General features: G+C 48.9%; 1 protein-coding gene across 1 annotated transcript; it reads left to right on the top strand.

The window, feature by feature from the left end:
• Nucleotides 1-5: 5 nt before the first annotated feature.
• Nucleotides 6-26,596, top strand: slc29a1 (solute carrier family 29 member 1 (Augustine blood group); the record flags this gene model as incomplete). Its single annotated transcript, XM_033020483.1, has 4 exons — nt 6-153; nt 591-676; nt 19,850-20,046; nt 25,918-26,596. Coding segments are annotated over 4 exons (543 nt in total), but the record flags the coding sequence as incomplete, so codon positions are not given.
• Nucleotides 26,597-26,942: the final 346 nt, after the last annotated feature.

Genomic DNA, 26,942 nt, shown 5'->3' on the forward strand with positions numbered 1-26,942 from the left:
ACCCCACATTGCCACCCCCAGCTGCCTCTCCCTCTCTCCCGCAGGTGTGGCCATTGGCGTTGCAGGTGTGGTTCATCTTCACCGTCACCATCAGCGTCTTCCCCGCCGTCACCATGGACGCCGTCTCCACGGTGGCCGGAGACGGGATCTGGGGTACGTGTGGGGAGGGGTGGGTGGGGAGGCAGAGGGGGGAGAGGGTGAATGGGGAGGAGGAGAGGGGGATGGGGAGAGAGGGGAGGGGAGGAGGAGGTCTCGCGGCCGGGGGAGTGGTGGTTCGGTGAGGGGAGGGGGGGGGGGGCAAGGTTGGGGGTGGATGAGGTGGGACGAGGGAGGAATTGTGGAGGAGGGATGGAGTGAGGATGAGGGAGGGAGGGTGCGGAGAGGAGAGGTGGGAGTCGGGGAAGGGGCAGTGTTGAGGTTGGTGGGATTTGGGGAGGGGGTTTGAGTTTGGGCGGAGGGGGCGGGGGATGGGAGCGGGGTGGAGGGGTGTGGGCGGGATCCCTGTCAGCAGAGCTCAATGCTCAGGGTCACCCCTCTGCCCTCGTTGTCACCCCCGATTTCCTGTCACTAACCCCTGTCCATGTCTGAAGGGCTCTACTTCATCCCCATCTCCTGCTTCCTCGTGTTCAACCTCTTCGACTGGTTCGGCCGCAGCCTGACCGCCTTCTGCATGTGGGTGAGTGAGTCCACAGTGTGATAACGGAGGGAGCGAGGGGAGGAGGGAGCGAGGGGAGGAGGGAGCGAGGGGGAGGGAGGGGGAGGGAAGGAGGGAGGAGGGAGGGAGGGGTTGGCGCGAGTGAGTCTGCAGTGTGCGGTCCTCAGGGCAGGAGAGTGGAGGGGGTGAAGTGAGGCAGGGCGGGAGGGGTTTGGCTGAGCTCAGGGGCACAAGGGTAGGAGGGAGGGGAGAGAGGGGCTGAGGGAGGGGAGAAGGGAGAGAGAGGAGCTGAGGGAGGGGACAGACTCTGGCTACCCATCCCTGCGTGGTCAGGGCACTGGGCTGCAGCCGGTGTGCTGGTGGGTGTGTGACCCGCTTCCTATCCAGAGGATGTGGTGGGCAGTGAGCTGCCCCAACCAGCCACAGCTTCTACATAACATCCCAACAACAGGCCCATTCACAGGCACGAGCTGCAGGGGGTCACCAGAGAATGTCCTTGGCCAGCAGCAGTGCTGGCTGACTGGGGGAGAGGAGGACGGAGAGAGGGGGGCGGGGAGAGAGAGGGACAGACGGAGGGAGAGAGGCGGGGGAGGGAGAGGGAGAGAGGAAGGGAGAGAGACACAGGAGTGCATCACATTGTACCAAAGAGAAAAGAAACAGTTCAGAAGTACTGTTGCAGCTGTTGAGGAGAGGGAAGAGGATAAAGGGGAGGGGGGAGAGGGAGAGTGAGAGCGAGGGGAGAGATGCATGGCGTGGGGAGAGAGGAGACAGGAGTTGGAGGGAGGAGAGGGTATGAGAAGTAATAGTAAGGAATGGGGAAGGGAGGGAAGGAGGGGGCAAGGAAAAGCTACTGGTGCCGGGAATTCCTGGCTAGTTTGCGCAGCATCTGTGGAGCGTATGTTACTGACTGTTCCGTGCCTTTGCATGAAAAATTATTAAGGTCTGAATATGTTTACAAAGGGGCCTGACAAAATAGTAAAGGGGGGGTGGAGGTCGAATGAATAAAGTGCATACAAGGCACGATTAGTAAGTTTGCAATCGACACGAGAGTGCACAGCGAAGGTGGTTGTCGGAAATTGCAGCAGGACCTTGATGGGCTGTGGAATGGTTAATGCATTTTAATGCGGATAATTGTGAGGTGTTATGCTTGGGAAGTCAAACCAGGGCAGGAGCTTGGCAGTGAACGGCAGGGCCTTGGGGTGTGTTGCAGAGCAGAGGGATTTCGGAGTGCAGTTGCTGGACAGAGTTCTTGTGCTTCGCCTGTCTGAATTGTCAGTCTGAAGAAGGGTCCCGACCCGAAACGTCACCTATTCCTTCACCCCAGAGATGCTGCTGCCTGACCCGCTGAGTTACTCCAGCTTTTGCCGTCTATCTTTTAGTATGAACCAGCATCTGCTGTTCCTTCCTACACATAAGTCCCTCATTTGCAGCAGCCGTAACAATCCTGGGATCTTTAAAACTTTGACACTCTTCCCACTGGCACGAGGAGTCCATCAACATATTTTGGCAGAGTCTTCCAGAACAACAGCCAGGGAAGAAGCTGTTTTAGGTCTTGAGTAACGAGGCTAAATTAATTAGTGATCACCCTCCAGTAAACAAGGGATCCTCTGTGGAAAAGTGATCTCAATAAGCATTTTGTATGCAATTCAATCACAACACAGATTGGTCAGAAGATATAATCTTTATGAAATGAAGCCAGTTTGAGGAATTATTTGGCTGAGTTTGAGAGTGATATCATCATATTCTAAAATATTCCCGATTCCAGGAATGAGTGGATTAGCATATGATGAGCGTTTGACAGCACTGGGACTCTAACTCGCTAGAGCTTAGGAGGTTGAAGAGGGGGCCTCATTGAAACTTACAGAATAATGAAATGCTTAGAAACATAGAAAATAGGTGCAGGAGTAGGCCATTCGGCCCTTCGGCCCTGCACCGCCATTCAATATGATCATGGCTGATCATCCAACTCAGTATCCTGTACCTGTCTTCTCTCCATACCCCCTGATACCTTTAGCTACAAGGGCCACATCTAACTCCCTCTTAAATATAGCCAATGAACTGGCCTCAACTACCTTCTGTGGCAGAGAATTCCACAGATAGATAGAGTGGATGTGGAGAGGATGTTTCCACTGGTGGGAGAGTCTAGGACCAGAGGTCATAGCCTCAGAATTAAAGGGCGCTCTTTTAGAAAGGAGGTGAGGAGGAATTTATTTTGTCAGAAGGTAGTTATTCTATGGAACTCATTGCCACGGAGGGCTGTGGAGGCCAAGTTGCAGGATGTTTTTAAGACGGGGATAGAAAAACTCTTGATTAGAACGGGTGTCAAGGGTTATGGGGAGAAGGCAGGGAAAGGGGATTTAGGAAGCAGAGATCAGCCATGATTGAATCATAGAAACATAGATGGGCCGAATGGCCTAATTCTACTCCTATAACTTGTGAACTTGTGAGAACTTGCCAATGCATAATAGAGGCATAGAGTGATACAGCGTGGAAACGGGCCCTTCGGCCCAACTTGCCCAGGTCGAACAACACTAGTCCCACCTGCCCACGTTTGGTCCATATCCCTCCAAACCTGTCCTATCCATGTACCTGTCTAAATGTCTCTTAAACGTGTTACAGTACCTGCCTCAACTACCTCCTGCAGCAGCTCGTTACATACACCCACCACCCTATGTGTAAAAATGTTATCCCTCAGGTTCCTATTAAATCTTTCCCCCTTCACCTTGAACCTATGACCTCTGGTTCTCGATTCCCCTACTCTGGGCAAATAATGGAACATATTGAAATACTTGGATGTTCCACAGCGATGTTGCAAGGGGAATAACATATGTGTGTGGGACAAAAATAGCCCGAGTGGGACAGGCCCTTCAGCTTGACAACCTTCTACTTTTCCAACTGAGCTTAACGGGGTCAACAGAAGACACAGAGTCCTGGAGTAACTCCGCAGGTCAGGCACAAAAACCTGGAGTATCTCAGCGGGACAGGCAGTGAAGGAACGGGCGACATTTCGGGTCGAGATCATACTTCTGACCCTTAACTAGAATTACTCCTTCTTCAACAACTGGGAATGTGGGATCCATTACTGTGGGCATGGGAACAAAGCAATAAGAGAGTTAGGACATGAGTGAGTCAGTGAGGCCACAATGTTTGGTGAATTGTGATGGGGGGGGGAGTGGGAATGTGGTAAGTATTAGACGATCAGCCAAAGTTGGAATGCTGGAATAAACAGCTAATGTTCAGGTTGGCACAGGGATGGCTGCTGAGACCTCAGCGATGTGGAGTGCATGCTAATGGCTCGGGTGAGATTGTCTCCAGGTTTGCTGATGATACAAAGGCAAGGAAGGAGGTGCTATCGGTCGATGCCAAGGGGGACTGCAGAGCGATGTGGATAGTTTGTAGAGAGCTGGCGAGAAGGCAGAGGCTGAGGGAGTATTATGTGGTTTAAATGCATGGTCAAGGGAACAGGAATTTCAAACGTGAGAATGCTGCGTTTGGAAACAGCAGCACACAGCAGACAACCAACACGAGGGGACTGCTCGTCGTTAGGAAGGCAGATGGAATGGAATGCTGCCCTTTGCCGTGGGAGGCTGGGAAAATGAAAAGTCTGTGGGAGCACATCCTGGGGCTCGATGCTGTATATCTCCACGAGATGCCAAGCAAAGTCAGATTGCCGAGGCCACCGATAGAGCCGTGGAGTTGGGACATTTGTGTGCGTGAGACAGGTATCAGCAAGACATTATTCCCCATCGAATGGCCTGTGTGGCCTCTGTTGTAGTGGGAACGCCCGGGCTGGGAAACACAAGGCTTTCCTCCAACTGGGAGCGCAGTGGGTCATTGAAATACTTCACTGCGGCCATGTGCCAAACCAACGAGAACTTCAGCAACATTCCCTGACTCAAAAAAAATCCCACACTATTAAACACGCCCAACAACTTAAAAACAACTTATTTAGCTCCCTAACATATTGCGGCTGTTATGCAGTGCCACCCTTCCCACAGTGCAGTGCTTCCTCCTACTACAAGCGCGGTGCTCCCTCAATGCTGTCTCACCCACTGAGCTCCCTCTGCACCCCCCCCCCCCCCCCCACGGTGTGCCCCCCCCCCCCCCGGCCTGGCCAAGCTGGCCTTCCGCCAGTCACCGCACCAGGCAGACGTGGGCTTTGCCCGAGCCAGTTGATTACCCCCTTTACCCGTGTTACGTCCGTGCCCGGCTGGTGTTAGAGAGGAACATTGTTGTATAGTAGTTATTAGTCTATTTATAGACAATAGACAATAGGTGCCATATGGCCCTTCGAGCCAGCACCGCCATTCAATGTGATCATGGTTGATCATCCCCAATCAGTACCCCGTTTAGAAGATTGAGGGGGGATCTTGTAGAAACTTACAACATTCTTAAGGGGTTGGACAGGCTAGATGCAGGAAGATTGTTCCCGATGTTGGGGAAGTCCAGAACAAGAGGTCACAGTTTAAGGATAAGGGGGAAATCATTTAGGACCGAGATGAGAAAAACATTTTTCACACAGAGAGTGGTGAATCTGTGGAATTCTCTGCCACAGAAGGTAGTTGAGGCCAGTTCATTCGCTATATTTAAGAGGGAGTTAGATGTGGCCCTTGTGGCTAAAGGGATCAGGGGGTATGGAGAGAAGGCAGGTACAGGATACTGAGTTGGATGATCAGCCATGATCATATTGAATGGCGGTGCAGGCTCGAAGGGCCAAATGGCCTCCTCCTGCACCTATTTTCTATGTTTCTATGTTTCCTGCCTTCTCCCCATAGCCCCTGGCTCCGCTATTTTTAAGAGCCCTATCTAGCTCTCTCTTGAACACAATTGTTTGGAATTCAGTGTCTGAATAATTTGGGATTTTACTTCGGAGTCACGTTAGTGACTACGTGAAGAACCCCGCCAGGACACATGCGTGCCATATCGCTACACGCATTGCAACGAGTCACAGCAGGGGGAACGACGTTCCCCTTAGCGGCAGAATTTGAAAGCCGGGAACAGCAGGTAAGGAGACTGCGTTCCTTCCACTTACCTTACAGGTGGAGACATGGACCAGATCCACGAAGGCTGCGGGAAAGCTGGCGGGGGAGAACCGCGGAGTTGCGGGCAGCCGGCAGCAGCAGCCAACGGCACGCCAATCTCCCGTAATGGGAACAGCTGTGCCCGACTTCGCTCCCGACTTCGCTCCCGCGCCGAGGTAGAGCGAAGCAAAAAACTAACAGAGTCGTTGACTCCGATGAGTCCGACTCTGACTAAGCCGCGAGCGGCCAGTGCCCGTGAGCATTGGAGCCGGTTGGAGCGGCTGCAGGAACTGGAGCAGGAGCGGCTTCAGGAGCAGCCGCGAGCGGCCAGTGCCCGTGCTCATTGGAGCCGGTTGGAGCGGCTGCAGGAACTGGAGCAGCCGCGAGTAGCCAGTGCCCGAGAGCATTGGAGCCAGCTGGAGCGGCTGTTGGAGCAGGTACTCCAAAGTGACAGGCTCCGGGAGATGGAGACTAGTCACAGTGGGCAGCTAGTAAGTCCTACAGCAGTACCTCTTGTAGGGCTGCACAGTGTTTCTCCCTCATCAGAGGGGAGTACAGGGGGTCAATTCTGGGCTGACCCTGAAGAGGGGTGCAGAACATACCCCTAGTGCACATGGGGTGCAAGAAAACCTATTGGATATGGTGTCCCAGTTTATTCAACCCGACCAAACTGGCCAAAACCTGGAACCTAAAATAGCTGCAAGTATCGACTACTTGTCATTCAACCAGCTATAAGGACAGGCATTATTGGACACCATAACAAGACACTTACCACCAGGGAACTGCAAAACACTGAATGTTCCCAGTGTCAACCAGTGTATTTGGAAACATGTTGGAGCCAGGGACTTGAAACTACAGAAAGTTCTGAAAGTCCTAACAGCGGGAATTACGGTTTTCGCCCGCACAATAAACAAAAAAGACATGACACAAGATCACCAGGATGCACTGGCTTTATTTTGCAACTACCAATACGAGTAAACAACATTAGGAAGAAGTGCCATCCAACCGGCTTTAGACCCTAATTTGCAGGCCTATGCAAACCTGGAACCTCCAAACCACCAATATTACTATTTGGAGGTGACTTATCAAAACAGGTAAAAGAACTTGACGAAGAGGGTAAAACCCTGGGGCTCATTAAAGCAACGTCTAAAAACTACTTCCTGGGGAATGCGCTAACCCTCAACACCGACCCAACTACAGATCCAGACACCGGCGCCTCAACGTCCACGGAGGATGCCGAAAAAGTAACAAACCCACCAATAGTAACCATGGAGGTAGGTGGGTCTGGTTCCTTACGAGGTTGGTGGGAGATTACAATTCTATCTGGATGCATGGAATAAATTAACTACCGACACTTATATTTTCAGAAGTATAGGGTTATACGATAGAATTTATACAAAACATAATCCTCCAGTTCAGCATGTACCGAACCGAATGTTCGTGCTTACAGGCAAAGAAAAATCAAAAGCGCATGCTGAACTACAGTGGCCATATAAAAAAGGAGTAATGGAGGATATCCAACACGAATCACAGGAATTCGTGTCCAAAATCTTTATCATAAACTAGATGGTGGTTGCCGCATCATCATAGATTTGACTAATTTGAATACTTTCGTACTATATATTCATTACTAGATGGGAACCTTTGTTACTGCTAAGCAATTGATTTCCTAGGTTACTACATGGCAAGCATCGATTTAAAAGATGCTTACTATACAGTACCCATTAGAGGTGACCACAGATGTTATTTAACACAATGGATCATCTGGGGTTCACCCTTAACTCAGTTCACATGTCAGTGACTTTGCCGAAAGAAAAGGTTACAGCCTTAATGGAGGCTTGCAGCAAAACAAAACCATCCATCAGACTGGTAGCAAGAATAATTGGCATTATAGTGGCTGCATTTCCAGCCACACAAATCAGACCTTTACATTATCAAATATTACAGAGGGCAAAAATTTGTGCACTCAAAAATTATGGGGGTCATTTTGACAGACCAATGAGCTACCAACAGAGGCCACAATGGAACTAAAATGGTGGAAAGATAACATTAGGCATTGTTCCGATCCAAACATTATCAGCTACCCGTCTATGGAACTACATACTGATGCCAGTGCACTTGGATGGGGTGCAACCAATTCCATCTCCAGCTGTGGGGGAGATGGAATGCACAGGAGGCATCATTATTACAAACACTGGGCATAAACTACCTGGGAATGTTGAGTGCATTCCATGGCCTTAAGTCATATTGTTCTGGGTTATATCACCAGCATGTTAGACTACAAATTGACAACACCACCGTGGTAGCATATATCAACCATATGGGTGGAAACATATCGACATCATGTGACAATTTGACCAACACAATTTGGCAATAGTGTATCCAGAGAGAGATATTTGGATATCAGCTACCTACTTACCAGGTAAACTAAATTTAGTGGCAGACAACAGTTCACGCAAATTCAATGAAAACACTGAATGGATGTTGGATAAAAATGTATTTGCTGAAATTACAGCACGGTATGGAACACCAGATATCGACCTATTCGCATCCAGGCTCACACCTGGATGCGAATTATGTTCATGGGAACCAGAACCTGGGGCAGTGGCAACAGATGCATTTTCGCTGCATTGGGGGATTGTTTATTTATGCATTCCCTCCTTCTGCCTCATCAGTCGGGTATTTAGGAATATACAGCAAGACTCCGCGTCTGGTATTTTGATAGTACCCGATTGGCCTACTCAACCATGGGTCCCGGTGATACTCGACATGGTATTAGAACCATGCATCACCATCCATCATAGACCTAATTTACTGGTTCTTCCTGCAACAAGGGGTAGTTACCCATGTCATAATTATATAAACCTATTAATTTGTAGAGTTGCAAGCACCTCTACTACACCTGGGACTGACGGACCGAACAGTGGATATTATTTCAGCGGCCCACAGACAGTCCACCAAAAAACAGTACTTGGTGTCTTCAAGAAATGGGAAGTACTGTCACAACAATAAACATCACCCACAGATCTATGAACATCCTGTCTGTTCTGGAATTCCTGGCAAGCCTCCATTACGATGAGAGGCTCAGTCATAGTGCCATCAACTGCGCCAGAAGTGCTCTGTCAACATACCTGTGGCAGGGAACAGAGCGACATTCTGTTGGGACACACCCTGGTAACCAAACTCATGAGGGGCATTTTTAATGTTAATCCCCCAAGAATCAAGTACTCCCAAATATGGGATGTGAGCATTGTACTGACCATGTTAAGAAACTGGTCTCCAGCTACAGCTCTGTCCCTACAGAAACTGACTATGAAAACAGTCATGCTGATGGCCTTGGTCACGGCACAAAGGGTCCAGTCACTACAGAAACAAAGGTTGGACAACATGATTATTTCATCTGGAAATTTAACTTTTCACATCAATGAAATAGTCAAACAGAACAGACGGGTCAGCAGGCCTAAAAACAGAATTCAGGGCCTACCCGACAGATGGTCGTCTCTGTATTGTAACACACTTACTATTATATATGGAGTATACTAAGATCATCAGAGGGAAAGAAATGTCACTTTTAATCAGCTACAAACAGCCACTCAAAACAGTGACAGTCCAGACCATCTCTAGATGGCTAAAACAGGTCCTAATAAAGGTTGGAGTAGACACTAGCATTTTTAAATCTCACTCCACCAGGGCTGCAGCTACATCGGCAGCTATGAAGTTGGACGTTCCTATGGACCAAATCCTCAAGACAGCAGGATGGTCAACGGAGAAAACTTTCCGACGACTTTATAACAAACCAGTCATTGAACCTGGAACATTTGCAGAAACAATTTTAAGTTCTGTAATATAATTTACCCCATAAATAGGGGCTATAATTTGGTGTTAATAAATTTATCGTTGGGTTTTCAATATCGTATTGATGTCTAATGATGTTAACACTATTCTCCCCATAATCAAGGCAGATGTGATGCATGGACTCGTTCCACGGCATGAAATCACAGAGCTTTAAAATCTTCACGTAGTCACTCACGTGACTCCGAAGTAAAATAGTAAGATTAAACGAGAATTTACCAATTTGAAGTTTGATCGTTATTTTATGAGGAGTAACGTTGAGGGATTACGTGCCCTCCGCTCCCACCATTGATCATATACTCAACTGGTATCTCTTCTCTAATCTTACTATGTTTAGTCATTACAGTTATCTGTGATTTCACACCGCTGCTTTGAAGAATGACACGCATGCGTCCTGGCGGGGTTCTTCACGTATTCCCTCAACGTTACTCCTCATAAAATAACGATCAAACTTCAAACTGATAAGTTCTCGTTTAATCTTAATGTTTTGTATTATGTTGCTGGGTTTGTCACTACACTTTTGTTTTGGCTTTTTTGTTCGAAATCAAATAAATTATTTTGGATACAAAAAAAACCGTGCTGCTCCCTCAGTACTGCCCCTCCCTCAGTGCAGCGCTCCCAGGGTCCCTCTACGCAGGGATTCTCCCCCTCTACATCGGGGACCTGGGGTGGAGGGTACTGCACCGATGTGTTCCCCTGCAACCCATTTCTCTTGCGGTTCACAGACTCGCCAGCCGCCTGCCACTGTTGCGGGCTGGAAGATTCTGTGTACCACGTGTACATGGAGTGTGTGAGGCTGCAGCCTCTGTTCCAACATTTAATGGGGCTACTCCTTACCTTCTGGCTGCACTTCACACACACCATCCTCATCTTTGGACACCCTGTGCGTAGGGGAGAGGGTCGGGCTGAAGATGTCCTGGTCGGGTTGCTCCTGGGCCTGGCCAAGCTGGCCATCCGCGAGTCACGGCGCCAGGCGGTGGAGGGCTCTGCCCGAGCCGGCTGCCCACTTGCCCCTTTTCCGGGGTTACGTCTGCGCCTGGGTGGTGTTAGAGAGGGAATACCCGCTGTCCACGGGCGCCCTGGAGGATCTCCGGGACCGCTGGGCACCGCGGGGGGTGGAATGCATCCTTGACAAGGAGGGGGATATTGCTGTTTAAGTGTGTATTTGGTATTGAAAAATATTTGTTTGACTTGTATTATGGAAGTGGGTTTTGATTTAATTTATTTCATACTGTACATATTATTGTAAATAGTTGAATAAATCATTTTTGGTTAAAAAAAAAAGCAGCACGATGCCCCCTCCACACCGCCCCTCCCACAGCGCAGTGCCCCCTCCAAACCGCCCCTCCCACAGTGTGGTGCCCCCTGCACACCACCCCCCTCCCACAGCACAGTGCTCCCTCCACACCCCACCTCCCACAGCGCGATGCTCCCTCCACACCCCACCTCCCACAGCGCGATGCCCCCTCCACACCCCCCCTCCCACAGCGCAGTGCCCCCTCCACACCTCCCCACCTCCCACAGCACGATGCCCCCTCCACACCGCCCCTCCCACAGCACGATGCCCCCTCCACACGGCCCCCCCACAGTGTGGTGCCCCCTCCACACCCCACCTCCCACAGCACGATGCCCCCTCCACACCCCACCTCCCACAGCACGATGCCCCCTCCACACCCCCCCCTCCCACAGCATGATGCCCCCTCCACACGGCCCCCCCACAGTGTGGTGCCCCCTCCACACCGCCCCCTCTCCCACAGCACAGTGCCCCCTCCCACAGCACGATGCCCCCTCCACATCTCAGATATGCAAAAATAGCAATCATGATAAAGGAAAAGTAATTTTGCTACTTTTTTACATATCTTTCATTCATCACTCTCTACATCACCGTCTATATCTCTCATTTCCCTTTCCCCCGACTCTCAGTCTGAAGAAGGGTCTCAACCCGAAACGTCACCCATTCCTTCTCACCAGAGATGCTGCCTGACCCGCTGAAAAGTTCTTGTGTGGCCTAGGGACAGAGAGTGCAGATCAGTGCAGAGTTAACAAAGGCCTTGGGCATGGTTGGACATGATGTAGTGGTGGAAATCAGGAGACGTCACCAAGTAGCAAAAGAGCAGATCCCGTGGGAGAAAGTATTTATTGGTCATCGGATAATACTGGTAATACTGGGTGTGTCAGCATGCCAATGGCGTAATGCAGTGATTTATGTGAGAATTTAACCTGCATGTAAGCACTCTAATAAGCTGGGAGATTAATTCAAGCAATGCATTTGTGTAGTTTTATTCAATTCACGGAGGACCTAGCTAGGCAAAAGACTGCTTTGTATCTTATTTTGTGCGGTGAGAAGCAACTGGTTGGCAATCTTGTTGTGAAGATTAACCATAACATGAAAAACATTTACATTGGGTTTCACATTGTTGTCATTCAATATGAATCTTGTGTTTCGTTTAGTTTATTGTCACGTGTACTGAGGTACAGTGAAAAGCTTTTTGTTGCACGCAATCCAGTCAGTGAAAAGACAATACATGTTTACAATCAAGCCGTCCACAATGTACAGACTGGATAGACTCGGCTTGTACTCGCTAGAATTTAGAAGATTGAGGGGGGATCTTATAGAAACTTACAAAATTCTTAAGGGGTTGGACAGGCTAGATGCAGGAAGATTGTTCCCGATGTTGGGGAAGTCCAGAACAAGGGGTCACAGTTTAAGGATAAGGGGGAAATCTTTTAGGACCAAGATGAGGAAAACATTTTTCACACAGAGAGTGGTGAATCTCTGGAATTCTCTGCCACAGAAGGTAGTTGAGGCCAGTTCATTGGCTATATTTAAGAGGGAGTTAGATGTGGCCCTAGTGGATAAAGGGATCAGGGGGTATGGAGAGAAGGCAGGTACAGGATACTGAGTTGGATGATCAGCCATGATCATATTGAATGGCGGTGCAGGCTCGAAGGGCCGAATGGCCTACTCCTGCACCTATTGTATTGTATTGTATTTTAATGACCACACAGCCAGGCTGGTGGAATTTTGGGTTGTGCAGCGATACAATAATAAAGAACACACAAAATGTAACACAAACGTCCACCACAGCATTCATCACTGTGGTGGAAGGCACAACATTTGGCCAGTCCTCCTCCACTTCCCCCCCGTGTACAGGACCAGAGTCCAGAGTCAGTCCAGGATCGGCTCTTCCTCACCGGAGACCGCGGCTTTAGATTGTTGTAGGCCGCAGACCGGCGGTCGAGATTTAAAGTCCCCGCCGCAGCCAGAAGCACCGTAGACTGCAGGGCCGGCGGTCGAAGCTCCCCTCCAGGGGTGATGGTAAATCCACGCCGGCCCCGCGGTAGAAGTTGGACGCGGGCCGGCAGTGGTGGCTTCTTCTTCCCCCGGGTCCCCCACGAGGGATCCCGGGCTGTAGACGCCGCACCAGCTGGAGCTCTGCAGACCGCGGCTTCAGGCTGCGACTTCAGGCTGCCGGCTGCCCCGGGCCAGCGAAACGGAGCGCTCCCCTCCAGCGAGCCCCAGCGAGGGCTCACCCGCTCCACGCCGAGAGTCCACGCTGCGCCCGCCGCTGAAGCCCCGGGCGCGTCTCCGGGAAAGGCCGCGCCGATCCTTGATGTTAGGCCATGGAGGAGGCGACCTGGAAAAAGTCGCCTCTCCATGGAGGAGGCGACCGAAACGGTTTCCCCCTTACTCCCCCACACCACCCCCCACACAAAACACACAAAGGAACATTAAGCACATACTTTAAAACATACTAAAAAAAATTAAAAAGTTGAAAAAACTGACGCACTGCTGACATGGCTGCTGCCAGAGCAGCGCCCCCTACAATGTTTCTATGTTTCTATGTTTACAGATACAGGATAAAGGGTATAACATTTAGTGCAAGATAAAGTTCAGTACAGTCCGATTAAAGATATTGTGGATGTCTCCAATGAGGCAGATGGGATGTCTTGACTGCTCTTTAGGTGGTGAGAGGACTGTTTAGTTGCCTAATAACAGCTGAGAAGAAACTGACCTGAATCTGGAGGTATGAGTTTTCAAACTTCTGTTCCTCTTGCCATATGGGAGAGGGGAGAAGAGGGAGTGACCAGGGTGAGACTGGTTCTTGATAATGCTGGTGGCCTTACCGAGGCAGTGTGAAATGTAAATCGAGCAGAAGAAAATGTCATATGGGTGAGAGGAGAATGGGGCTGGTTGATTAGAAAGTATTGCCACTGCCATAGCTTGCAAGAAATATTTTTACAAGTTAAAGCCCTGTCCCACGGTACGAGTTCATTCCAAGAGCTCCCGAGTTTGCCCTGATTCAAACTCGGAGATTTACGGTAATAATAATAATAATAATAATATCTTTTATTGTCATTGCACGTCAGTGCAACGAGATTTAGTGTGCAGCTCCACTGATGTACAAGAAAGGTAAATAAATACAATACATAAATAAGCAAGCTGAATTGATTGACGTGACCATCTGAGGGAGACTGTCCAAAGGGGGTGAGTGGGGGGGCACTCATTAGGGCCGGTTCAGAGCCGCTATAGCTCTTGGGATAAAACTGTTCCTGAGTCTGGAGGTTCGGGCGTAGAAGGCCTTATAACGTCTGCCGGAGGGAAGTAGTTGAAACAGACCGTGGCAGGGGTGTGATGAGTCCTTATGGATGCTGAGGGCCTTCCTGAGGCACCGCGTGTGGTAGATGCCCTCCAAGGCTGGTAGCTCTGTCCCGATGATCCGCTGCGCTCTGTTGACGACGCGCTGAAGAGCTCTCGTCTCCGCCTCCGTGCAGCTGAGATACCACACAGAGATGCCATACGTTAGTATGCTCTCTGTGGTGCAGCGGTAGAACGTTGTCAGCAGCTGTTGGGGCAGACCAGTCTTTTTTAATGTCCTCAGGAAGAACAGTCGTTGCTGTGCCTTCTTGAACAGCGCAGTGGTGTTGGTGGACCATGTGAGGTCTTCTGAAAAGTGAGTGCCCAGAAACTTAAAGCTGGACACTCGTCGGTACTCGGGGCTCTCGTGGACATTTTTCAACATGTTGAAAAATCTTCACGAGTCTTCCCGTGCTTACCTGCCGTTAGCGAGTCTTCCCGAGTACCTGCCGTTAGCGTTACGAGCCGCTAAGAGACGTCCCCGAGCTCCGACGTACCCGCTACGTTCATTCTCCGTGCTTACCACGAGTTTGATTTTTTTTTAACTCGGGAGGGCTATTGGAATGAACTCGTTCCGTGGGACAGGGCTATTACAAAAAAACAATCCTGTCTGAAAGGAAAAGTGATTCATCCAGGGCTGACGGAGAAATTGAAGTTGGACACTTCCAACATCGCTAGAAAGAGCAGTGGGAATCGGATCGTTTTCGAAATCGGCAAAGAAGGAGCAAAATACTGATGATAAAGGCACAACAGATTACTAGTGCAGATTGGAGGGAAACATAAAAATAAATTGCAAGAGCTTTATGTACATACATTAAAAGGACAAGACTGCCACCTTACTGTCAAGGAAGGTATAAAACAGAACAAGGAAATAAATTCCATGGACTGGCAGTCACCTTCCACTCTTCTGTAGATTGTGGGGTTTTTTCTTGTGGGTTAAAAGGGAGCAGATGTGACCCCACTGTTCAAGAAATGAGAGAGAAAACGAGGAACCACCCAGCTCTTAGCGTAACGTCAGTGGCGGGAAAGGTGCTAGATTCTACAATGAAGGACCTAATAACTAAGAAAGGATTTACCATAACCAATGCGTGGGAAGGAACTGCAGATGCTGGTTTAAACCGAAGATAGACACAAAATGCTGGAGTAACTCAGAGGGACAGGCAGCATCTCTGGAGAGAAGGAATGGGTGACGTTTCGGGTCGAGACCCTTCTTCAGACTGATCGCTTGTCCCGCTGAGTTACTCCAGCATATTCACTAGAACCAACATGAAGGGAAACTCATGTTTGACTGAGCTACGGGAATTAGAGTTGTGGTGAGGTCATACAGTGCGGAAACGGGCCACACCAACCAACATGTCCCAACTACACTAGTCCTACCTGCCTGCGTTTGACCCGTATCCCTCTAAAAACTGGTCCTATTCATGTACCTGACTAATTGCTTCTTAAACGTTGCGATAGTCCCTGCCTCAACTACCTCCTCCAGCAGCTTGTTCCATACACCCACCACCCTTTGTGAAAAAGTGAGACAGTGGACTCATGGACACTGGCTGATTTTTTTTAGACTTACTAAATTCCAGGAAGGTACCAGAAGATTGGAAGGTAGCCAATGTGGCTTCCATGTCCAAAATACAAGACAGACCGCGCGCGGGGAGTTATAGGCTGGTTAGTTTTACAGTTTATATGACAAGGATGCTGAGGTCAACAATCAAAGAGTAAAGCCAAATACAATCAAACCAAGTCAGCAGGTTTTATGAAAGGAAAGTCATGTTTGACAAATGTATTCCAATTCTTTGAGGCTGTAACAAGTAGAATTGATAGAGTATATATAGTAGTGTATTTAGATTTCCAAAAGGCACTTGACAAGGTGCCATGTAGAAGGCAGTTGCATAAATGGTGGCACAGTGGTGCAGCGATGGTGTCAGAGCACCGGAGACCCAGGTTTGATCCTGACCACGGGTGCTGTCTGTTTGGAGTTTGTACGTTCACTCTGTGACCGTGTGGGTTTTCTCCGGATGCACCGGTTTCCTTCCGCATTCCAAAGACTTACAGGTTTGTAGGTTAATTGACTTCTGTAAATTGCCCCTAGAGTGCAGGATAGAACTAGTGTACAGGTGATGGCTGGTTGCCATGGACTTGGTGGGCCGAAGGATTGTTTCCATGCTGTATCTCTAAACTACACTACACCTTAATACCATTGTGATTGCCATCACAGGGTCTCATAAGGTTAGTGCACGTGGACTAGGGGATAATGCACTGACCTCTGCTCAGTCCACTTAAATCTACATGATCACCTGGTTGCTAAACATTTTAACTACCCCTCCCATTCACATACTGACATTTCTGCCCTGGGCCTCCTCCATTGTCAGAGTGCGGCCCAACCCAAATTGGAGGAACAGCATCTCATATTTCGCTTGGGCAGCTTACACCCCAGCGGTATGAATATCGACTTCTCTAACTTCAAGTAACCCTTGCCTTCCCTCTCTCTCTCCATCCCTCCCCCATCCTAGTTCTCCGACCAGTCTGACGGTCGCCCTGATTAAATTTTATCTCTGTATGCTTCGATGTCAACTTCCCCTGGCTAACAATGATCTGTTCTACATCTTCCTTGATCTTCGCTCCCCTTTAATGTCTCGTTTTCACACCTTACTTCTCCATATCTCTGTGTCTCCCTCTCCCCTGACTCAGTCCGACGAAGGGTCTCAACCCAAAACCTCATTTCGCACCTTCTATCCAGAGATGCTGCCCGTCCCGCTGAGTTACACCAGCATTTTGTGTCTAACTATAATATACTGACATGGATTGAGAATTGGTTATCAGTTCAGTTTAGTTTATTGTCACGTGTTCTGAGGTACGGTGAAAAGCTTTTCACTGTACCTCAGACACAACCTTGATTGGACTGATCCAGGATGGGGAGGAACCTGCCTACAGACAGGAAGTGTCACAGCTGGCGTCCTGATGCCATCGCAACAACCTGGAGCTCAATGCTCTTAAGACAGTGGAATTGATAGTAGACTTTAGGAGAGCTTCCCCTCTCCTCGCCCCACTCACCATCAACAACACCATAGTCACATCTGTGAAGTCTTAAGCTCCTGGGAACCATCAACTCCAAGGACCTTAAATGGGGGGGCCACCGTCGATTTCACAGTCAAAAAGGCTGAGGAAGCACAATGTGCCACAGGCAATGATGGTCCAATTCTATAGGACCATCGTAGAGTCTGTCCTCACCTTCTCCATCATGGTCTGGTTTGGCTCAGCCACCAAGCACGACATCCAGAGGCTGCAGCGAATCGTCCGATCAACTGAGAAGGTTATTGGCTGAAACTTTCCCTCCATTGACGAACTGTACACTGTAAGGGCCAGGAAGCGAGCGGGCAAGATCATCTCTGACCCCTCTCACCCTGGCCACAAACTCTTTGAATCATTTCCCTCTGGAAGGCGACTCCGGACTGTCAAAGCTGCCACAGCCAGATATAAAAACAGCTTTTTTCCACGAGTAGTAGCTCTACTCAATAACCAAAAATCTGTAGCCTCCTTTTGCTCAGGTATTTTATTCAATTCACATGTTTAATCGATAATATTTTATTATTAATGTTTTATGTATCATTCCTAACTGTCACTGTTTGTCATGTTTACACTTGCAGGCGGAGCATCAGGCAAATTCCTTGTATGTGAATACTTGGCCAATAAACTTATTCATTCATTTTGTTGCATGCTAACCAGTCAGCAGAAAGACAATACGTGATTACAATCAATCCATTTACATGATAAGGGAATAACGTTTAGTGCAAGGTAAAGCCAGCAAAGTCATAGAAACATAGAAAATAGGTGCAGGAGTAGGCCATTCGGCCCTTCGAGCCTGCACCGCCATTCAGTATGATCATGACTGATCACCAACTCAGTATCCTGTACCTGCCTTCTCTCCATACCCCCTGATCCCTTTAGCCACAAGGGCCACATCTAACTCCCTCTTAAATATAGCCAATGAACTGGCCTCAACTACCTTCTGCGGGAGAGAATTCCACAGGTTCACCACTCTCTGTGTGAAAAAAGTTCTCCTCATCTTGGTCCTAAAAGATTACCCCTTTATCCTTAAACTGTGACCCCTTGTTCTGGACTTCCTCAACATCGGGAACAATCTTCCTGCATCTAGCCTGTCCAACCCCTTAAGAAATTTGTACGTTTCTATAAGATCCCCCCTCAATCTTCTAAATTCTAGCGAGTACAAACCGAGTCTATCCAGTCTTTCTTCATATGAAAGTCCTGACATCCTAGGAATCAGTCTGGTGAGCCTTCTTTGTACTCCTTCTATGGCAAGAATGTCTTTCCTCAGATTAGGAGACCAAAACTGTACGCAATACTCCAGGTGTGGTCTCACCAAGACCCTGTACAACTGCAGTAGAACCTCCCTGCTCCTATACTCAAATCCTTTTGCTATGAAGTCAGATCAAGGGTGGTCCGAGGGTCACCAAAGAGGTAGATAGTAGTTCAGCACTGCTCTCTGGTTGTGGTAGGATGATTCAGATGCCTGATAACTGCTGGGAAGAAACTGTCCCTGAATCTGGAGGTGTGCGTTTTCACACTTCTATACCTTTGCCTGTTGGGTGAGGTGAGAAGAGGGAGTGACCAGGGTGTGACTTGTCCTTGGATGATGCTGCTAGACTTGCCAAGGCAGCGTGAGGTGTAAATGGAGTCAATAGAAGGCAGGTTGATTTGTGTGATCGTCTGGGTTGCGTCTACAATTTGCTGCAATATCTTGCAAGACTGGATGGAGCTGTTCCCAAACCAGGTGAAGGTTGTTGGGGATATGCTGAACTTCCTGAGCCTTCTAAGGAAGTAAAGTCGTTGGTGTGCTGACAGCATGGAGTGGAAATAAACAAATCCCTGTCCCGTGGCAGAATAATTAGTGTAGTCGCGCAGAGATTGGTGTCAGGGCAACAGACATTCATGACACCGAAATAAAAATAATGATGCCAGGAATACATATCAGGTCTGACACTGTGTGGAAAGGAAAGTAGGGTTACCTTTTTAGGTCTAATATCCTACAACAACACTGGGGGAGAGAGAGAATGTTAGCTTAAAGGGCCTGTCCCACTGTACGAGGTAATTCAAGAGTTCTCCCAAGATTTCCCCTGATTCGAACTCGGAGAATGTCCGTAGGAGTTTGTGGATGTCTCGTAGCGGCTCGTACGAGTAACGGTAGGTACTCGGGAAATCCGGTAAATTCGTGACGTTTTTCCAACACTTTGAAAAATGTCCATGAGTTAAAAAATACTCGTGATGAAAACAAATGTTACTTTTTACTCATACGAGCCGCTAGGAGGCATCCACGGACTCCTACGGACCCGCTACGGAAATTCTCCGAGTTCGAATCAGGGGAAAACTCGGGGGAACTCGTGAATTACCTCATACAGTGGGACAGGCCCTTTAGATTGCAGAGCTGGGGGGGAGAGGGTGGACAGGATAAAGGGGGGGATGGAGCTCTCGGGCAGTGGGGAAGGGTTGTGTGATCGTCATGCACTGTCCCTCGCACTGTGGGGATGGTTTGTCCGTCGAGTTTCTGTTGGGGGGGGGGGCGGGGTGTGGGTCCCACAGGCTGAGGGAGGAGGGGGTTGGGCCACGGGATTGATTCGGCCTCCACTGACTGTGACGTTTGTACCTCTGCTTCTCTGCATCGATCCGCAGCCCCGGAAGGGTAGCAAGTGGCTGGCGGCCTTGGTGATCACACGAGTGGTCTTCATCCCACTCTTCATGCTGTGCAACATCTACCCGCGCCAGCTGCCCGTGTTCTTCGCCCATGACGCCTGGTACATCTGCTTCATGGTCCTCTTCGCCTTCAGCAACGGCTACACGGCCAGTCTCTGCATGTGCTACGGACCGCAGTGAGTGCACGGCTGGAGAGGGGGCGCTGGGGTGTGGGTGAGGAGTGAGGGGAAGGGAGTGGAGAGGGGATGAGAGTGGGGAGGAGGAGGAGGAGGAGGGCACATGGTAGGTGGCGGAGGAGGGGAGTTCGAGGAGACGAGATGGCCAACTACCCCCAAGCCTGCCAGCCACCCTTTGCCTCTGTCCAGCTGCCCGGATCTCACTAAATAGCCACAAAATGCTGGAGTAACTCAGCGGGACAGGCTGCATCTCTGGAGAGCAGCAATGGGATGCTCTTGTCCCACTGAGTGACTCCAGCATTGTGTGTCTATCTTCGATTCAACCCGGCATCTGCCGATCCTTCCACACATTTTGCTCTGATCTCAAGTTCTCTCCCACACCTCCCCCAGTGCCCAGCCCCTCACCCCGCCCTCTCCTCTCTCCAAAAAGTTTCTTCCCCCACATCTCCAGGCACAGAGGTGATCGTCCTGGTCATGTGTAATATTATCAGGAGACAAAACTGGTGTCGGTCCCGGATCTAACAGGTTGCATCTCAAGCTTGAAGGTGGCTGTAGAACCAGCAGTCGCTTTAGTGACGAGCTTTCAGAATTCCCCAGACCTTGGGGAGGGAGGGATGTAGCAAAATGGGGATCTGTTTACCTGAGAGCTAGCCTGATATTAGAGCATAGAACAGCACGGCGCAGAAACGAGCCCTTCAGCTCACCATATCTGTGCCGACCGCCATGCCAATTTAATCCCATCTGCCTGCACATGGTCCATATAACCATATAACCATATAACAATTACAGCACGGAAACAGGCCATCTCGACCCCTCTAGTCCGTGCCGAACACATAATCTCCCCTAGTCCCATATACCTGCGCTCAGACCATAACCCTCCATTCCTTTCCCATCCATATAACTATCCAATTTATTTTTAAATGATAAAAACGAACCTGCCTCCACCACCTTCACTGGAAGCTCATTCCACACAGCTACCACTCTCTGAGTAAAGAAGTTCCCCCTCATGTTACCCCTAAACTTCAGTCCCTTAATTCTCAAGTCATGTCCCCTTGTTTGAATCTTCCCTACTCTCAGTGGGAAAAGCTTTTCCACGTCAACTCTGTCTATCCCTCTCATCATTTTAAAAACCTCTATCAAGTCCCCCCTTAACCTTCTGCGCTCCAAAGAATAAAGCCCTAACTTGTTCAACCTTTCTCTGTAACTTAGTTGCTGAAACCCAGGCAACATTCTAGTAAATCTCCTCTGTACTCTCTCTATTTTGTTGACATCCTTCCTATAATTAGGCGACCAAAATTGTACACCATACTCCAGAATTGGCCTCACCAATGCCTTGTACAATTTTAACATTACATCCCAACTTCTATACTCAATGCTCTGATTTATAAAGGCCAGCACACCAAAAGCTTTCTTTACCACCCTATCTACATGAGATTCCACTTTCAGGGAACTGTGCACAGTTATTCCCAGATCCCTCTGTTCACCTACATTCTTCAATTCCCTACCATTTACCATGTACGTCCTATTTTGATTTGTCCTGCCAAGATGTAGCACCTCACACTTATCAGCATTAAACTCCATCTGCCATCTTTCAGCCCACTCTTCCAACTGGCATAAATCTCTCTGTAGACTTTGAAACTCTTCTTCATTACCCGCAACCCCACCTATCTTAGTATCATCTGCATACTTACTAATCCAATTTACCACACCATCGTCCAGATCATTGATGTACATGACAAACAACAGTGGACCCAACACAGATCCCTGTGGCACCCCACTCGTCACTGGCCTCCAACCTGACAAACAACCATCCACCATTACTCTCTGGCATCTCCCATTCAGCCACTGTTGAATCCATCTTGCTACTCCACCATTAATACCCAACCATTGAACCTTCTTAACCAACCTTCCATGAGGAACCTTGTCAAAGGCCTTACTGAAGTCCATATACACAACATCCACTGCTTTACCCTCATCAATTTCCCGAGTAACATCTTCAAAAAATTCAAGAAGATTAGTTAAACATGACCTTCCAGGCACAAATCCATGTTGACTGTTCCTAATCAGACCCTGTTTATCCAGATGCTTATATATATTATCTCTAAGTATTCTTTCCATTAATTTGCCCACCACTGACGTCAAACTAATAGGTCTATAATTGCTAGGTTTACACTTAGACCCCTTTTTAAACAATGGAACAACATGCGCAGTACGCCAATCCTCCGGCACTATTCCCGTTTCTAATGACATTTGAAATATTTCTGCCATAGCCCCTGCTATTTCTACACTAACTTCCCTCAATGTCCTAGGGAATATCCTGTCCGGACCTGGAGACTTATCCACTTTTATATTTCTCAAAAGTGTCAGTACTTCCTCTTCATTGATCCTCATAGTTTCCATAGCTACTCTACTTGTTTCCCTTACCTCACATAATTCAATATCCTTCTCCTTGGTGAATACCGAAGAAAAGAAACTGTTCAATATCTCCCCCATCTCTTTTGGCTCTGCAGATAGTTGGCCACTGTGACTCTCTAATGGACCAATTTTATCCCTCGTTATCCTTTTGCTATTAATATAGCGGTAGAAACCCTTCGGATTTACTTTTACCTTACTTGCCAAAGCAACCTCATATCTTCTTTTAGCTTTTCTAATTTCTTTCTTAAGATTCTTTTTACATTCTTTATACTCCTCAAGCACCTCATTTACTCCATGCTGCCTATAACTATTGTAGATATCCCTCTTTTTCCGAACCAAGTGTCCAATTTCCCTTGAAAACCATGGCTCTTTACAATTTTTACGATTTCCTTTCAACCGAACAGGGACATAAAGATTCTGTACTCTTAAAATTTCACCTTTAAATGTACTCCATTTCTCTTCCACATCTTTCCCATAAAACAAACTGTCCCAATTTACTCCTTTTAAATCCTTTCGCATCTCCTCAAAGTTAGCCTTTCTCCAATCAAAAATCTCAACCCTAGGTCCAGTTTTGTCCCTCTCCATAATTATATTGAAACTAATGGTATTGTGATCACTGGACCCGAACTGTTCCCCAACGCATACCTCTGCCACCTGACCCATCTCATTTCCTAACAGGAGGTCCAGTACCGCCCCTTCTCTAGTAGGTACTTCTATGTATTGTTGCAAAAAACTATCCTGCACACATTTTACAAACTCCAACCCATCCAGCCCATTTACAGAATGTGTTTCCCAGTCTATGTGTGGAAAATTGAAATCTCCCACAATCACTACCTTGTGCTTACTACTAATATCTGCAATCTCCTTACATATTTGCTCTTCCAATTCTCGCTCCCCATTTGGCGGTCTATAATACACCCCTATAAGTGTTGCTACCCCTTTCCCATTTCTCAGTTCCACCCAAATAGCCTCCCTAGACAATCCCTCTAATCTATCCTGCCAAAGCACTGCTGTAATATCTTCCCTGATAAGCAATGCAACACCTCCACCTCTTGCCCCTCCAATTCTATCACACCTGAAGCAACGAAATCCTGGAATATTTAGTTTCCAATCACAGCCCTCCTGCAACCATGTTTCACTGATCGCCACAACATCATACTTCCAGGTGTCAATCCAGGCTCTAAGTTCATCCACTTTTCTTACAATGCTCCTAGCATTAAAATATACACATTTAAGAAACCCACCCTCTCTTATTCTCTGATTATTTTCTTTTTCTTCTCTCTCCCCTACATTTTGGGTCAGAGTGCTACCATTCTCTGCCCCCTGCTTCACACATATCTGTCCATTGCCTTGGAAAAGAAAGATACAAAGTGCTGGAGTAACTCAGCGGGTCAGGCAGCATCTCGGGAGAACATGGATGGGTGACATTTTGGATCAAAACCCTTCTTTTGATCCTGTTCATTCCCTTCCTGATCATGTGCCTTATCTAAAAGCATCTTAAGCACTACTATAGTATTGGCTTTCACCACCATCCCTGACCGCACGATCCAGGCATGCACCACTCTCTGCGTAAAAACAATTGTCCTCCTTCAAACTTTTCCCCCTCTGACCTTAAAGCCATGCCCTCTAGTCTTTGACAGTTCCACCCTGGGGAAAACAAACTCTGGCTATCCATCCTATCTGTGTCTCTCGTATACCTTTCATATACCTTAATCGGGTCTCCCTCAGCATCTGACACAATGCTTATAACAAGTTCTCTCCTATCCCATTGAACATCCCGGGGAATCTCTTCCACACCCTCTCCAAAGCTCCCCGTCTTTCCCGTAACAGGGCGACCAAAACTCTAAACAAATTCTCCAAAAATGACCTTGCCGCACTGCATCTGCCATTTCTCCACCCATTTTGGTCGCTGATCTATATCCCGTTGTACACTTTGACAGCATTCCTCACAGTCTGTAACCCTAGCAATCTTGGTGACGTCTGAGTGAGGACTTGCTAATCAGATCACCTACGTTAACATCCAAATCATTTAAGTAAGTCACAAACAAACAAGGTCCCAGCACAGATTCCTGCAGAACCCCACTGGCCAGAGATGTCCAGCCTGAATTCATCCTTCCAGCCCGATCCTCTCTTCCGTGACCAAGCCAGCTTTCATGATTCTTCCTAAGCTTCGCTGGGTAGTTTCTCCTGGCTGGGAGTCTGACCCCACTGGTTCTTATCAGGTGAGAGAGGGTGAATATTAGGAATTCTCTATCCAAGAGGCTTGTGGCACTGTGTATGTTAAGACACAGACAGGTGGATTTGTGGATATAAAGGGACTGGAGGGAGATGTGTAGAGTAGAGTGGTGCAGAGGTAAAAGATGAGCCAGGATCTTATTGAATGGTGGAGCAGGTGCCTGGGGCAGAATCGTCACCTCCTCTGAAGAAGATGGGTCTCGACCCAAGAGGTCACCTATTTCTTTTCTCCAGAGATGCTGCCTGTCCCATTGAGTTACTTCAGCATTTTGTGTCCATCGCCTCCTCCTGCTCCTGTTGATGCCAAGCCTGAGGTTACTTGCACAATGAGGAAGGGGTAGGATTTGGGTGGGAGGGGCCATCATCGAGATGCAACCTGTTGCCGGGGGTGTAGGCTTGTCAGGAGGTGGGATAGTAACGATGTTAGAAACATAGCAAAGAGGTGCAGGAGTAGGCCATTCGGAACCTTCGAGCCAGCACCGCCATTCAATATGATCATGGCTGATCATCCAAAATCAGTACCCCAATCCAGCTTTTTCCCCACATCCCTCGATTCCCTTAACCCAAAGAGCTAAATCTAACTGTCTTGAATACATCATCGAATGTTTGGGGTCAGTGCCAGTTGTCTTATGAGGGAAGGGGAGGTGGAGACTGGTTGCTGGATGTGTGGTCCATTGTTGTTTGAGGGGAGCGACTTGACTGATAGTAGGGGGGGGGGGGGTCTGTCACCGGGGGGACTGTTGTCAGGGGGACAGGGCTGTCGCCGGGGGGACAGGGCCCTGTTGCCGAGGGGGACGGGGCCTGTTGCCGGGGCGGGGGAACAGGGCCCTGTTGCCGAGGGGGACGGGGCCTGTTGCCGGGACGGGGGAACAGGGCCCTGTTGCCGAGGGGGACAGGGCCTGTTGCCGAGGGGGACAGGGGCCTGTTGCCGAGGGGGACAGGGCCTGTTGCCGAGGGGGACGGGGCCTGTTGCTGAGGAGAGGGAACAGGGCCCTGTTGCCGAGGGGGACGGGGCCTGTTGCCGGGGCGGGGGAACAGGGCCCTGTTGCCGGGGTGGGGGAACAGGGCCTTGTTGCCGAGGGGGAACAGGGCCCTGTCATCGGGCCGGGGGAACAGCCTGGCCATCGGGGCGGGGTCATTGGTTTGTCAGGGTGGGGTGCTCCTGTCAGGGTGGGACCTCGGGGATATGTATTGACTGTCATTTGACTGCTGTGTTGACAGGAACGTGTCGCCAAAGGAGGCAGAGATGGCTGGAGCTGTCATGTCGTTCTTCCTGTCCCTGGGGTTGGCGTCCGGAGCCTTACTCGGCTTTTTGGTCCGTGCAATGGTCTGATTCCAACCAGGTGTGGTGTGACACGAGCAAGCCTCCTCCACTTAACCCCTCCGTTCAGACCGTCCCTTCCTCCCTCCCTCCCCACAACCCCACCTCTCTGCTCCCCATCCAGTTTGTGCCCTTCCTACGCCACTGGCTTGGTCCGCGCGAAAGCCGAGTCCTGTACCCTCGCTCAACAGGCAACGAGAGTGTGAGAATGGGGAGGGGTGAGAGGGCCTTGGTGAAGAATGGGATGAGGGCAGCTCTCCCTGCCACAGCTCACCCTCCCTCTCCCCTCCCCACAAATCCCAGCCGGAGAGACATGCTGCACATTAATAAGAGACGCGAGTGCCTCCCGAACCAAACTATAATGTTGTTTAATTGACCTACTGCTAATGGAGGCCCAGGAAGTGGTACGGTCTTCCACGAAACTCGGCGGTATTAATGGCCATGGTCTGGCAAAGACCAGGATCTGGGTTGTCTATGTGGTCATCAGACGACAATGTCTCAGCAATAACTCTAGTTTTAATACAGTGTATATTTTTATGCTTGATGTTTATGTGTTTATAAAAGTATGCTGTCTAATCTGAATGACTTGGCACGCTCTGTTATATTTAACATCCTCCTGCATCCTTGGCAGTGTTAAATACAGGAAGCGGCAAACTTCATTACCACCTTGGTGTTAACAGATCACGGGAGTCTCTGTACTGTGGTGTTTAAAATGGACATGGAGAGCGACCTCTTCAGTCGCTCTGCTGGCATATCTCCGTGGGTAACGCTCCTTGAAAACACTGAATTACCTGTTGCTAGTTCTTGATGCCACCAGCATTTTGCCTCACGAGTGCGATCCTTACAGACAGCTCATAGAGTCGAGAGTGTTTTGTTGTCATATGTCCCAGATAGAGCAACTCAATTCTTACTCGCTGCAGCACAA

Source organism: Amblyraja radiata, chromosome 5, assembly GCF_010909765.2.
Source record: "Amblyraja radiata isolate CabotCenter1 chromosome 5, sAmbRad1.1.pri, whole genome shotgun sequence".
In the NCBI taxonomy this organism is placed as follows: Eukaryota; Metazoa; Chordata; class Chondrichthyes; order Rajiformes; family Rajidae; genus Amblyraja; species Amblyraja radiata.